Source organism: Tauraco erythrolophus, chromosome Z, assembly GCF_009769465.1.
Source record: "Tauraco erythrolophus isolate bTauEry1 chromosome Z, bTauEry1.pri, whole genome shotgun sequence".
Lineage (NCBI taxonomy): Eukaryota > Metazoa > Chordata > Aves > Musophagiformes > Musophagidae > Tauraco > Tauraco erythrolophus.
In genome coordinates this window covers 19,467,301-19,479,931 of record NC_141496.1, presented here as the reverse complement: position 1 = coordinate 19,479,931, position 12,631 = coordinate 19,467,301, and the positions used below count along the sequence as shown (strand labels likewise).

General features: G+C 40.7%; 1 protein-coding gene across 2 annotated transcripts in view; it reads right to left on the bottom strand.

The window, feature by feature from the left end:
• Positions 1-12,631, bottom strand: part of PARP8 (poly(ADP-ribose) polymerase family member 8) — a 135,448-nt gene that overhangs the window by 11,163 nt on the left and 111,654 nt on the right. The window contains exons 15-17 of one of the 2 annotated variants that reach the window (XM_086628795.1): positions 8,178-8,270; positions 2,062-2,187; positions 487-552 (exon numbers count right to left, since the gene is read on the bottom strand). In XM_086628795.1, the coding sequence (XP_086484921.1) occupies positions 487-552; positions 2,062-2,187; positions 8,178-8,270 (285 nt within the window). The remainder of the gene's footprint in view (positions 1-486; positions 553-2,061; positions 2,188-8,177; positions 8,271-12,631) is intronic. The other variant, XM_086628794.1, reaches the window with a different exon arrangement.

Sequence of the window (12,631 nt, the reverse complement as noted above, 5' to 3'; positions counted from 1 at the left end):
AAAGGAAGTGTAACAATAAACATAAGTACTCTTTTTCACTACGAATATTGAGAAATCATACGGTAGTAATCCCAAGAGACCCAAGCATACTTAGCTGATCAAGTGTTTTGCTATAATAGAAATAAAGCTATCACTCAGAACACTGCCGCAAAATCAATTTCCTTTGCTTTGGAAATAAAAGACCCAGTTTGGCTTTGATATTTCCAGAAATGCAGCAGTTGGTGATTATCTTGACACAATGTCCCATTCTGCTGTTATTATCGCTTATTTAAACTTCAAAAGATCTTAGTTGTACTTCATCACTTTTATTTGATTGCCATTATGGATACTCTAGGTTTGTTATTGTTAACACACATTTTAATATTATTACAGCTCTATAGGAAAGAGATGATACTATTGACTTGCCCATGCATCAAGGCAAGCAATACAAACATCTTCCTCGTTCTAGAAATAGAGATTAAATTAAGAAAAATTTTTTAAACTCACCTGTGTCATCTCTCTAATAGAGGTGATACTGTCCAATGCTTTCATGACTCGGTCATAATTCTTCTTCTGATGTAGCACAAAATAAGCAAACAAATTAAAAGAATATTAGTCTTTGGCTCTACAAAAACCTGAATTCTTTAAGTGTGTATGAAAAAAAAAAACCCACAATCATTTCAACTGTTTCTAACGAATAGCTTCCTTTCACCTCACACATAGACTCTCTTATTCATAGCCCAGGAAAATTCCCTGAAAAAATATTATAATTATGTTTTTTCTTCTAATTACACTGGAATCTCCAACAAATTCAAAAAATTAGCTCACTTTTTAAAAGAGTATTTGCACCTGAACACAGTTTCTGACAGTTCTTTGGACAACATGCTAGTAAGTTAAATAATGCAGTGATGAAATAGATTTTAAGTAAAATACTACATAAATGCTACATAAACAGATGTGTTTACTTTGCTAACAGCTCTGTAAAACATCAGAGGTCCTTCAGTTGTTCCTCTGCCTCACCCTGATCCTTGCCTACCTTCTGCTTGGGAGCCACTACCAGATAGTAGCACCTTTTCTGAGCGGATGAGCTTAAAAGTCCATGCCTCACCAGCTCCATGTCACATCACCTTCAGGACCTTCACTGTTCCCCATCTTTGGGTCCTGCCTACTTCTGCCATGGGCTTTCACCTCGTCCATGCTGGCAAGAAGCTGGGAGGTGGCAGTCTGGGCTCTGCCAGGCCAGGGGCTCTCTCCCTTCCTCTTCTGGTCTGACCCTCTCTCATATTCCCTTGTCTGCTTCAAACTCCCACCTTGTCCAGCCACCAGACTAGCCGTCTCCTCATCAGCCCCCTTCCAAGCACCTTCTGGTGAGTCCTTCTTCCCACATGCTACAGAACATGCTCGTTCCTTCCTGAGGAAGAACAACTGCTAACTGGCCTTTGTTCAGAAAAAGTGAAATGCATCCCAGTGCAGGACATCCAAAGTTCTCATTTATGCCTTTGGGGGATGTATCAGGTGAGATGTAATAGTTCCCAGGTTCTCAAGGGCTTCCCTGACAGGTGGTATTTGCAGCCTGAAGAGCAAGTAGTGCAAACTCAATTCTTTACTTCAAAATTGGTGCTTGTACAAAACTTGACTATTACATCAACGTTTGATAAAACTACATTTAAGGACACAATTGTTTGCAAAGAGAAAATGAGATGACAGCAAGAATCACTGTAGGAATAAAAAGATGGACTGGAAATTCCCTGGTTTACACGGTCTACACCTCCCAAAGGCCATCTTTCTCTTTGTATCCAATGTATACACTGGAAGAATGACACTAAGAATACCAGATTTTGCATCTAGAATTTGTACCCTAAAAGATTTCCTTGGCTTCAACATAACTTTGAAAGTAACTTACATGTTATACTCAGAGACAATTAAAAAAGCTACAAAGTTCTGAAAAAAGTCACACGCTCGTGCTATATTCTGAAGCTATATCTCTCATAATAAAGCAGACTCCTCCAGAAGAAGGCTTTGCTTTAAAATCCCAGGCGTGACTAAAACCAAACTGTGACATAATGAAAGATAACTACTTACCCTGGGGTTAAAGGCCAGCATCTGAGGATCATTAGGATCAACTACAGAAGGATATGGCTCAAAAATGACAACTTTCCTAGGTGACTCTAACGCAGACCGACACATGGATACTAACAGATCAACCACCTACAGACAAAGAAAAATATTTAGTAAATATATGTACTTTCATATTGTATCTTCCAGTCTGCTTTTTCTACACATTCTAATGTGATAGTAATACCATATTTCATTGTTACCTATATTACCCAAACTGTGTTATCCACAGGACATAGTTTAGGACTGAAATTTTTCCATTGACCTCAACAGGCTTTGGGTTTAACCCAGGTGCATAAGTAGGACCAGTATCTGGTCCTAAATGTATTATGATGTCAGATACATTGCTTGCAGTCCTGCTTTCTCTTGTGCGCATGCACTAACTCCTGGACTAAAGTCATTCTCTAAGGAAATAAAGTCGTGCTGGATCTGTGTATCTCTGCACAGTAGATGCCAGCAAAAAATGTTGCTCAAGAACAAGGAAGGGCTTGTGAGTCTGTACCACTGCCTGCTGTTCTCCTGAAGACTGCAATCATGGAAACACTTGTAAACATTGCTTCTGCTAAAGCCAGAACAGTGCAGTGATTTAACAGTCATTTGCACAGCTCACACTGAGAGATCCCCTTTCCTTCCCTCCTGTTGTACAAAATTACAATATGGCTTTGATTATCTATGACTTCCAAGGTTTCACCCTAAGACTATGCGCGTAATGTGTACACAGGCGTGTATTCACATATGCACACGTAGGCACATATGCAACTTAACAATAGATTTCTGTGTAATTGTTTCAAAGGCTCATAATGGCATCAGAAGTTGCTACACAAAAACGTAGCTGCGAATTAGCCCGTTTCCCCATTTCTTCTGTGCCTTCTGAAAACACTCCTGTGTGAAAACAGACTTTCCCATGGTAGAAAGGAAAAGCTGAGAAGAGTCGTACTCAGTAGGCATCCCTGGCTCCTCCCACAATTCACATGCATTAGATCTCATCTCACAGCTCAAGCTGTTCTACAAGTTTTTATATATATGCCATTGATTCTGACTATTAGGAGGAAAAAAACATGGATGGTCCTTTAGAGAAGCAGAATGAAAATAAGAATCATGATGAAAGGGAAAGGGAACTGTGCTGCGGTGAGTCATACTGTGTTGCCGTTCTCCTCCTCTGCTCCTTTAGCGTGAATGGACAATTTTCTCCATCAGTTTAAAAAATTTCTTCTAGTTCCAGTTACAAAATTTCTCACATATATTGAAAAATGAAGTTATTTAAATAATGATCTCTTTCTCCATGGTGCTCTGACTACTTCCCAGTTTCTAATAACTGTAAGTGTGATGAATGTTTCAAAATAGGGCATCTGCATTAGCACTTGGAAAGGAGACCAGGAGTCTGCAGAAAAAGCCAGGTCAGGCAACAGCCCTGCAACTGTGTAAATGTATTGCCACGAAATTGAGTCTGAGTTCATACTCCCTGCTTCTCAGAAGCACTTTTTAGTCCCCAGTCACAAAACACTACTAGGGAAGGGTTGTTTTGAGTCCCCAGATCTCTTAATTCAGTGACTCAAAGTTGTCTTGCTTTATGATTTGCATGATGGGACTTTGTCTTAATACTGGCACAGTTCTTAGAACACCACCTGAAAGCCGTCCTTTAAACCAACTGCTGACATTTATATTGCTTCTCACCATGCTACCTGCATGTTGCTCTGACATGGGGGAAAACATGCATAAATTTGGCTTAGTTAAACCCTTGATTTCCCCTAAGATCATTGTTTTGAGCTGATGGAACACAGAGCAACTTAAACTGAGAGATAAGTCTAATACAAATATTGTAATACAAACTTGCACATGCATTCCTTGGTGATAGGAAGTGCTGTGGACCTAGTAAATGTCCTTATAGCTGGGCCTGAATTCTTTGTCCTTAACAGTAGGTATCGAAGTACATAAGTAAGGATTAAAAATATTTTCAAGGAGGACAAGACGATGCATGCTGATGACAACTCCCTCTTAACAACATCAGTCTCTCAGACAGTGTCTCTCTCTGCAGAGTCTCTCTACAGAGAGTCTGAACTATCAGCAAATGAAGCATTTAATTTTCAGGCATTTTTACTACATGACTAAAGTAAAGCAAGATGAGGACTTAAAAGTTTTAGAAAGTACAGTCACTTGTTATTAAGGGAGCCATCAGAATATCAGAAGTGACAAAGTAGGAATGCACACCTTAGGAAACTGGCTGAAAGCACTGCAGAAAAAATCAGGATGTGATTTCTAATAATGGAAAACTATATTTAGGCTCCTTCAGTACACAAAATGATTTAGAGGAAGATTCATCTGACAAAACGTAAAGATTCACAATGTGAACACCTACCTCTTATTAGTCAGCCTAGGCTGTCTTTATAATCAATGGAGAAAATAACCACCGTGCTATAGCCTATGCTGTGATTCACACTATCCTAAAACAATGTCAGAACTAGCTCAGATGAACCAAACCCTGGAAGTGCTGGATTCTTTCTGCAAACAGGAATAGGAGCTCAATCAGATCAGACGTAGTAAGCTGGGTGCAATGCTATCACTAGAAAGAAACTTAGCAAAATGTAGTCACCTAGGTCCAATGGGACAATCAACAAAACCTCTTATCTAACTCTCTTAAGCCCTGTTAAGGTTTTAATCACTTCAGTACTCTACAGCAAAGCTCTGTAGATACAGAGGTCCTCTAGAGATCTAGAGCAAGCTCTGCATATGCCTGCAATAGTGATACCTGTATAAAATGCAGCGTGAGAGCTAACCAGGACCACCTCTCCAGTCAGTTGTATTTAAAAAGAGAAGTGAGAGCTACTCGTTAGTACCTAATTTACAATGTACATTTAATGTACCATGTAAGTTTGTACCTCATTTTTCCCTAACTTTAGCAAGGTATATTTAGCAAAATAGAATTCCAGTCTAGGACGCCGGAAAACTGCCTTCAGAGACAAGGGAGCAGAACAGGGCCGGCGGACCTTTAAGGATGCTTTCCATAGAGTGCAAGAGCTCTTGATCTCCAGTAAGAAATCAGGAAAGGAAGGCAAGAGACTGGCACTGCTCAGTCAAGACCTGCTGGTCAAACTAAAGGGCAAGAACAAAATGCACGGGCAGTAGGAGCAGGGACAGGTATCCTGGGAAGAGTATAGGGACTCTGCCCGGTTGTGTAGGGATGTAGTCAGGAAGGCCAAGGCACAGATGGAGTTGAACTTGGCAAGGGATGCAAAGAATAGTACGAAAGGCTTCTGTAGGCATGTGAGCCAGAAAAGGAAGGTCAAGGAAAGTGTAGCCCCCGTGATGAACACGACCAGCAAACTGGCAACAACAGACGAGAAGAAGGCTGAGGTACTCAACAACTCAACAACTCAACAACATTCATAAGTCTATGGGACTTGATAAGATGCATACCAGAGCCCTGAGAAAATTTGCCAATGTAGATGCCAAGCCACTCTCTATGGTATTTGGAAAGTCATGGCAGTCAGGTGAAGTCCTTGGTGTCTGGAAAAAGCAAAACATTCTACCCATTTTTAAAAAGGGTAGAAATGAAGACTCTGGGAACTATTGACCTGTCAGCCTCACCTCTGTGCCTAGAAAGATCATGGAGCAGATGCTCCTAGAAGCTATGCTAAGGCACATGGAGGACAGGGAGGTGATTCAAGACAGCCAGCATGGCTTCACCAAGGGTAAGTCCTGCCTGATCAACCTAGTGTCCTTCTATGATGGAGTGACTAAACCAGAGGACAAGGTAAGAGCTACCGATGTCATCTATCTGGGCTTCTGTTAAGGCCTTTGACATGGTCTCCCACAACATCATTCTAAATTGGAGAGATATGGATTTGATGAGTGGACTGTTCTGTGGATAAGGAATTGGCTGGATGGTCACACCCCAGAGGGTAGTGGTCACTGGCTCAATATCCAGATGGAGATCGGTAATGAGTGGTGTCCCTTAAGGGTCTGTACTGGGACCAGTGTTGTTTAGTATCTCCATCAGACATAGACAGTAGGATTGAGTACACCGTCAGCAAGCCTGCAGATGACACACTTCTCAAGCGGTGAAGTTGACACACCTGAGGGACAAGATGCCATCCAGAGTAGGCTCATGTGAATCCTATGAGGTTCAATGAGGCCAAGTGCAACGCCCTGCACCTGGAGAGGGGCAACCTCTGGAATAAATACAGGCTGGGGAATGAACAGTTTGAGAGCAGCCCTATTGAGAAGGACTTGGCAGTGCTGGTGGATGAAAAGCTCAACATGAGCTGGCAATGTGTGCTTCAGAGCCCAGAAAGCCAACCGCATCCTGGGTGGTATCAAAAGAAGCGTGGCCAGCAGGTTGAGGGAAGTGACTTTGCTCCTCTGCTCTTGTGAGACCTCACTTGGAGTATTGTGTTCAGCTCTGGAGTCTTCAGCACATGAAAGACATGGACCTGCTGGAACAGGTCCAGAGGAGGGTCACAAAAATGATCACAGGGACAGAACATCTCTCCTATGAAGACAGGCTGAGAAAGTTGGAGTTCTTCAGCCTGGAGAAGAGAAGGCTCCAGGGAGATCGTATTGCGGCCTTTCAGTACTTAAAGGGGGCTTATAAAAGATGGGCGCAAACTTTTTAGCAGGGCCTGCTGTGACAGGACAACGGGTAATGGTTTTAAACTAAAGGAGGGTATAGTCATACTAGATATAAAAAAGAAATTTTTTAGGATGAGGGTGGTAAAACACTGCAACTGGTTGCCCAGAGAGGTGGTAGATGCCCCATCTGTTGAAACATTTAAGATCATGTTGGATGGGGTCTGAGCAACCCAGTCTAACCATTCTATGATAAGATGTTCCTGCTTGTTGCAAGGGGGAGTTGGACTGGATGACCTTTAAAGGTCCCTTCCAACCTAAACTATTCTATGATTCAAAATGTACAGGTAATGTACCATGTAAATGTCTGAATTAAAATACAAAACTCTAGCTTTCCAGAAACACATAGCTGAGGTGTTCAGAGGACTTCAGGATGAGGAAGAGGTGAGGCTTCATCAGCACACCTCTCTCTTTCTTACAAGCTTACACAGTATCCCAATGTTTAGTATACTAGATGTTGCAAATATAGTCATCCAATGGTCTTCAGACATCAGGTGAAGAGCTGATGGTCAGTTCCCACAGACACATTCTCAAGTGAAGACACTGGTGCACATTGCTGCAAGTTTCTTTGTTTGAGGAGATGCCCATAGGCAGTATTCAGGCACTTAGCCAAACAGTTTATTCCAGGAGCTAGACTCACTAGTGCTAGTTAAAATTAACTCAACTGAATGTTTGCTCCTCAAAAAAAATATGTTGCTTACTACATAAATGCACAGTGAGTAATACACGTCTAGGAGATTAGAGAGGAATGTGCTTTTCAATAAGATGTGTAAACTGTTAAGATCTTAAAAGGATCTTAAACATAAGATTTTTTAAATTTTGAATTTACTGTTATCTAAGGTTAAATGATGACTTGGAAACATAGTTTAAAATACTTTGTTTTAAGGCACATGCAAAATTGTGAAAGAAAACAATGATATGGTTATAATTCCATTAATAACTGAACTTAGAGTTCAAGATTATATTAAATTCTTGATCCTTGAGAAGAGAAAAAAATCCATGTAGCAACATCAGTGATGACTTTCCCACTGCTATTTAATGATCGAAACAATAGATGCTCAGTGGATAGCTGCATCCCAACATCATGAACAGGAAGTAGCTTATTAATTGCATGAGAGTAGTAATGGCTCATTAGGTGAAAATAAATGGGAATTCTCTCCAAATGACAATGGCTGCTTTTATTAACAACCCAGGTGACCTAATTGAATACAGCAGAGCAAGAAAACAGGGTTACTCTAATTACATGGAAGCAAAACAATGGAAGCACCTCATTAGTACCGTTTGAAAACGCCACACATAAAACGGCGTATTTACAGCTGTAAGAGTAGATAAATAAATAATACTTACCCAACAGTACTCATATGGGGAATACAAGTCAAAATAAGTACTAGAAGAGACTGAGAAGACAGAGTATACTATAGAAAATCAGATATGTAACAAGCATTAGATAATTCTACCTGAGCCCCAGTTGCAATTTCATCAGCAGCTTCGTTCATCACTCCTAATGTTTGGAAAGCAAATACACAGAGCTCCCGTTCACAAACAGTGGGCTACACAGAGAAAGAAAGTTAATTATATTTTTGTTCTAGTTTTAGGTTCTTGGTTTTCTCAAGTAATACCTACAACAAAACCCAAACATTTAACATTATTTTTTTCTTTGGATATTAACTGCAACATTAATTTCAAATTATGACTATAAGCCAATTATTGAGGAAGATACCTTAGGCAAGCATTTTAATAATCTGAAGAACAAGTGTGAAGAACTCTCAAAGTCATAAGTACTCACAGAGGCTAAACTTAAAAGAAATCCAAACAGATTACAAAACCAAAATTACAAGCAGAGTACCCAAATGTCCTTAGCATTAGACTCTGAAAACTTCCTACATAATTAAAATTAATGGAGAAAAAATCCAGAAACTAATAGGGTCACAGCCCCTTCATAAATGCAGGTTTACTCTTCACAGCTTCTGCTGAGAATGCACATAAAAATCTGATGTAGAAGACAAATTTCTTGAAGAAACGACTTTTAATTTAATTTTTTAACTAGTTTAACAATTTATTTGTAAATTTTAAGAAATGCATTACATTTTTACAGAATAAACACCTTATTTGGGAAGCATCACATGTTATTTTAATAAATCAAGGAGCTTCCCCTCTTTTCTCAGATACAAAAAATAATTTCAAAAAACTTGCTGTTGGACTAGTTTTTTGCCTACATTTTTGAAAAATTTAATTCATAATGTCATTACAATGATCAAATAAAAAAAAAATATTTAAACTGAGTATTGAGTGAGAACTGAGTACTCTGCCTTCATAAAGCAAACAAAGCAGAAAAAAGAAAGAACACAGCTTTAAGTAAAGAGAATAGGCATGACTTCACAGGCTTCCTAATTGGTTACAACCCTTACAGCAACTCCATGCTTATTTACTGAAAGATAATTAGCAGATTAACTTTGTAAAAGCTCAAGTAATGAATCATGCAGTGAATTGTTATAAGCATTCAAAATAAACAAACAGTTGAAAGAAATACAAGAAGGAAACACAAATTAAAATCCTTCCTTAAAATTGACCCCAATAAACTAATTTTTTATTACAATGTTGAAAACAACAAAAAATATTTTTTGGATAGTATTCCTTTGAATCCATATTATTAAATCCTAGCTCACTGAAACTTAAAATGATCTTTGGTAGGCACTACTGCATTTTTGAACTAAAAACTCTGAGTCTAGCTACCATGATAACCACTAAAGCATTCATAACAGTAAGCTTTTAAGTTCAAGCCGATGTCTCTAGGAAGCACTTGCAGAAATGAAAAAATGAATTAAGCACACAAAGAAAACATAAAATTTAGCTGAATTCCGTTTCAGGCAACAGCTTTGTCAGTAACAAGCACACTGCTGTATTTGTAGTCACTTGTCTCATAGCCCTTAAAATATGCATTTGCTGGGTTTCAAAGATTCAAGACATCAATAAACATCTGAAATTGACTGCATTGATATATGATCACATCAGTTGCTTTACAAGAGCTATCATCTTTCAAGTCTAACAGAGTGCCACCCATTTGATTTATTTTATCTGCTACGTTACATTGCATTAGGCAGCAGATGAAGCCTAACGTGATCCAATTCGCTGTGCCATGGCACGCTAGACAAAAATAATTCATTATTGTCATTACTCTTAAGTTTTCCACATTTAGAAGGTGGTTAAATCATTTGCTTAGTTGAGGAAGCATGCTGGCACTAACACCTTGACTAACATAATCAACAGTATACACAGACTCCCTTTCATTCCCAAGCAAGGGATTGATCTGGAATATCAGAGCAATCTAAGATTAGCCACACTTGCCAGGAAGTAAAATGTTAAGAAAATACTTATTTTTGACATTTAGTTTACAACTTCAACAAAGTAAGTTATCCTGAAACTTAAAGATGGCAAAGGGAACACAGATTTGTCATCTTTACTCTTCGCCCTCCCCCGTCTGCCCTGTGTTAATGATCTCAGAAATGTCTGAGCATCTGGAAAAAGGAAATTAGGAAAATGGTCACTGTACTTATGTTTGACATTTAAAAGGCCTTTCTTCTCTCAAGTGGGCACTGGAGCTTAGATCTTATGGCTGGAGAACTGTAGATATGAGGAGAAGCCAGACAGCAAAATTTGAGCTCTGAAGAGGAACAGACATTACTGCTAGGCTCTACATAATTCTTCTGATTTTATATATTTGATGAACCTTGATGCCCACTGAATATTTTGGCTCTGCAGTCTAATGGGGAAAATAACCCAAACTCTGTAAGTATACGGACACTTCAATAGCCTGCCTTCATCTATCCACCCTGGATGCTTTCTAACACAAACTCTAGCATTTTTAAGAACATTTTGAATCCTGTTTCAGACATTTATCCCAATTTAACCAAATAAGGTGCTTTTAACTTGAATTTCCCGCAAGCGTTAGTAGAGTGCTCCCAGAGATGTTGGTATGGCTGTTTCACGGTCCGCTACTTCAGTCATTCGTTAGGTGCAAACATTTAAACTTCTTTCTTCCCCTCCAAAATGAAAAGATTATCTTACAATTAAGAAGAAACAGTTCATAGAATCATAGAACCATAATAGAATCACAGAATGGTTTGGTTTGGAAAGGACCTTAAAGATCATTTAACTCCAACTCCCCAGGCACAGGCAGGGACACTTTCCACTACACCAGGTTGCTCAAAGCTTCATACAACCTGGCCTTGAACACTTCCAAGGATGGGGCAGCCACAACTTCTCTGGGCAACCTGTTTCAGTGCCTCACCACCCTGAGAGTTGAAGAAGTTCTTACTTGGATCTAATCAAAATCTACCCTCTTTCAGTTTAAATCCATTGTTCCTTGTTCTACCACTACATGCTCTTGTAAAAAGTCCCTCTCCAGCTTTCCTGTAGGCCCCCTTTAAGTACTGGAAGGCTGCCAGAAGGTGCCTCTGAAGCCTTCTCCTCTTCAGGCTGAACAGCCCCAACTCTCTCAGCCTGTCTTCATAGCAGACGTGTTCCAGCCCTCGGATCATCTTTGTGGCCCTCCTCTGGACTCGCTCCAGTAACTCCATGTCCTTCTTGTGTTGGGGACTCCAGAGCTGAACACAGTATTCTAGGTGGGGTCTCACGAGAGCTGAGTAGAGGGGCAGAATCACTTCCCTCGACCTGCTGGCCACACTTCCTTGGATGCAGCCCAGTTGGCTTTCTGGGTTGCCAGCGCACATTGCCGGCTCATGTTGAGCTTCTCATCCACCAGCACTCCCAAGTCCTTCTCCTCAGTGCTGCTCTCAAGCCATTCTCTTCTCAGCCTATATTTGTGCCTGAGATTGCCCCGAGCCATGTGCAGGACCTTGCACTTGGCCTTGTTGAACTTCATGATGTTCTCACAGGCCCACCTCTCCAGCCTGTCAAGGTCGCTCTGGATGGCATCCCTTCCCTCCAGCGTGTCCACAACACCACACAGCTTGGTGTTGTCTGCAAACTTGCTGAGGGTGCACTTGATCCCACTGTCCATATCACCAACAAAGACAGCACCAGCCCCAATACCGACCCCTGAGGAACGCCACTCATCACTGGACTCCACTTGGACATCAAGTCATTGAGTGCAACTCTCTGAGTGCCGCTATCCAGCCAATTCTTAATCCACTGAGTGGTCCATCTGTCAAATCCGTGTCTCTCCAGTTTAGAGACATGGATGTTGTGCAAGACAATGTCAGATCTTCGCACAAGTCCAGGTAGATGATATCAGTTGCTCTTCCCTCTTCCCTTATCCAACAACACTGTAACCTCATCGTCGAAGGCCATCAAATCAGTCAGGCAGAATTTGCCCTTAGTGAAGCCATGTTGGCTGTCATCAATCACCTCCTTATTTTCCCTGTGCCTTAGTATAGTTTCCAGGAGCATCTGCTTCATGATCTTCCCAGGCACAAAGGTGAGACTGACTGGCCTGTAGTTCACTGGGTCTTCCTTTATTTCCTTTTTAAAAATGGGGGTTTTGTTTTCCATTTTCCAGTCTTTGGGAAGTTCACTGGTCTGCCAAGACTTCTCAGATATGATGGATAGTGGCTTAGTAACTTCATTTGTCAGTTCCCTCAGAACCCTCAGATGCATCTCATCAGGTCCTATGGACTTGTGCACCTTCAGGTTCCTTAGACAGTCTCAGACCTCATCTCCTCTTACAGTGGGTGTTTCTTCATTCTCCCGGTCCCTGCCTTTGCCTTCTGCAAATTGGGCTCTGCGGCTGGAGCACATGCCAGTGAAGACTGAGGCAAAGAAGTCATTTGGTACATCAGCCTTCTCCATAACCCAGATAACCAGGTCTCCAGTTTGCTTGCGGAGAGATCCCACATTTTCCCTACTCCTCCTTTTAGCACTGACATATCTATAGAAGTTTTTCTTGTTGCCC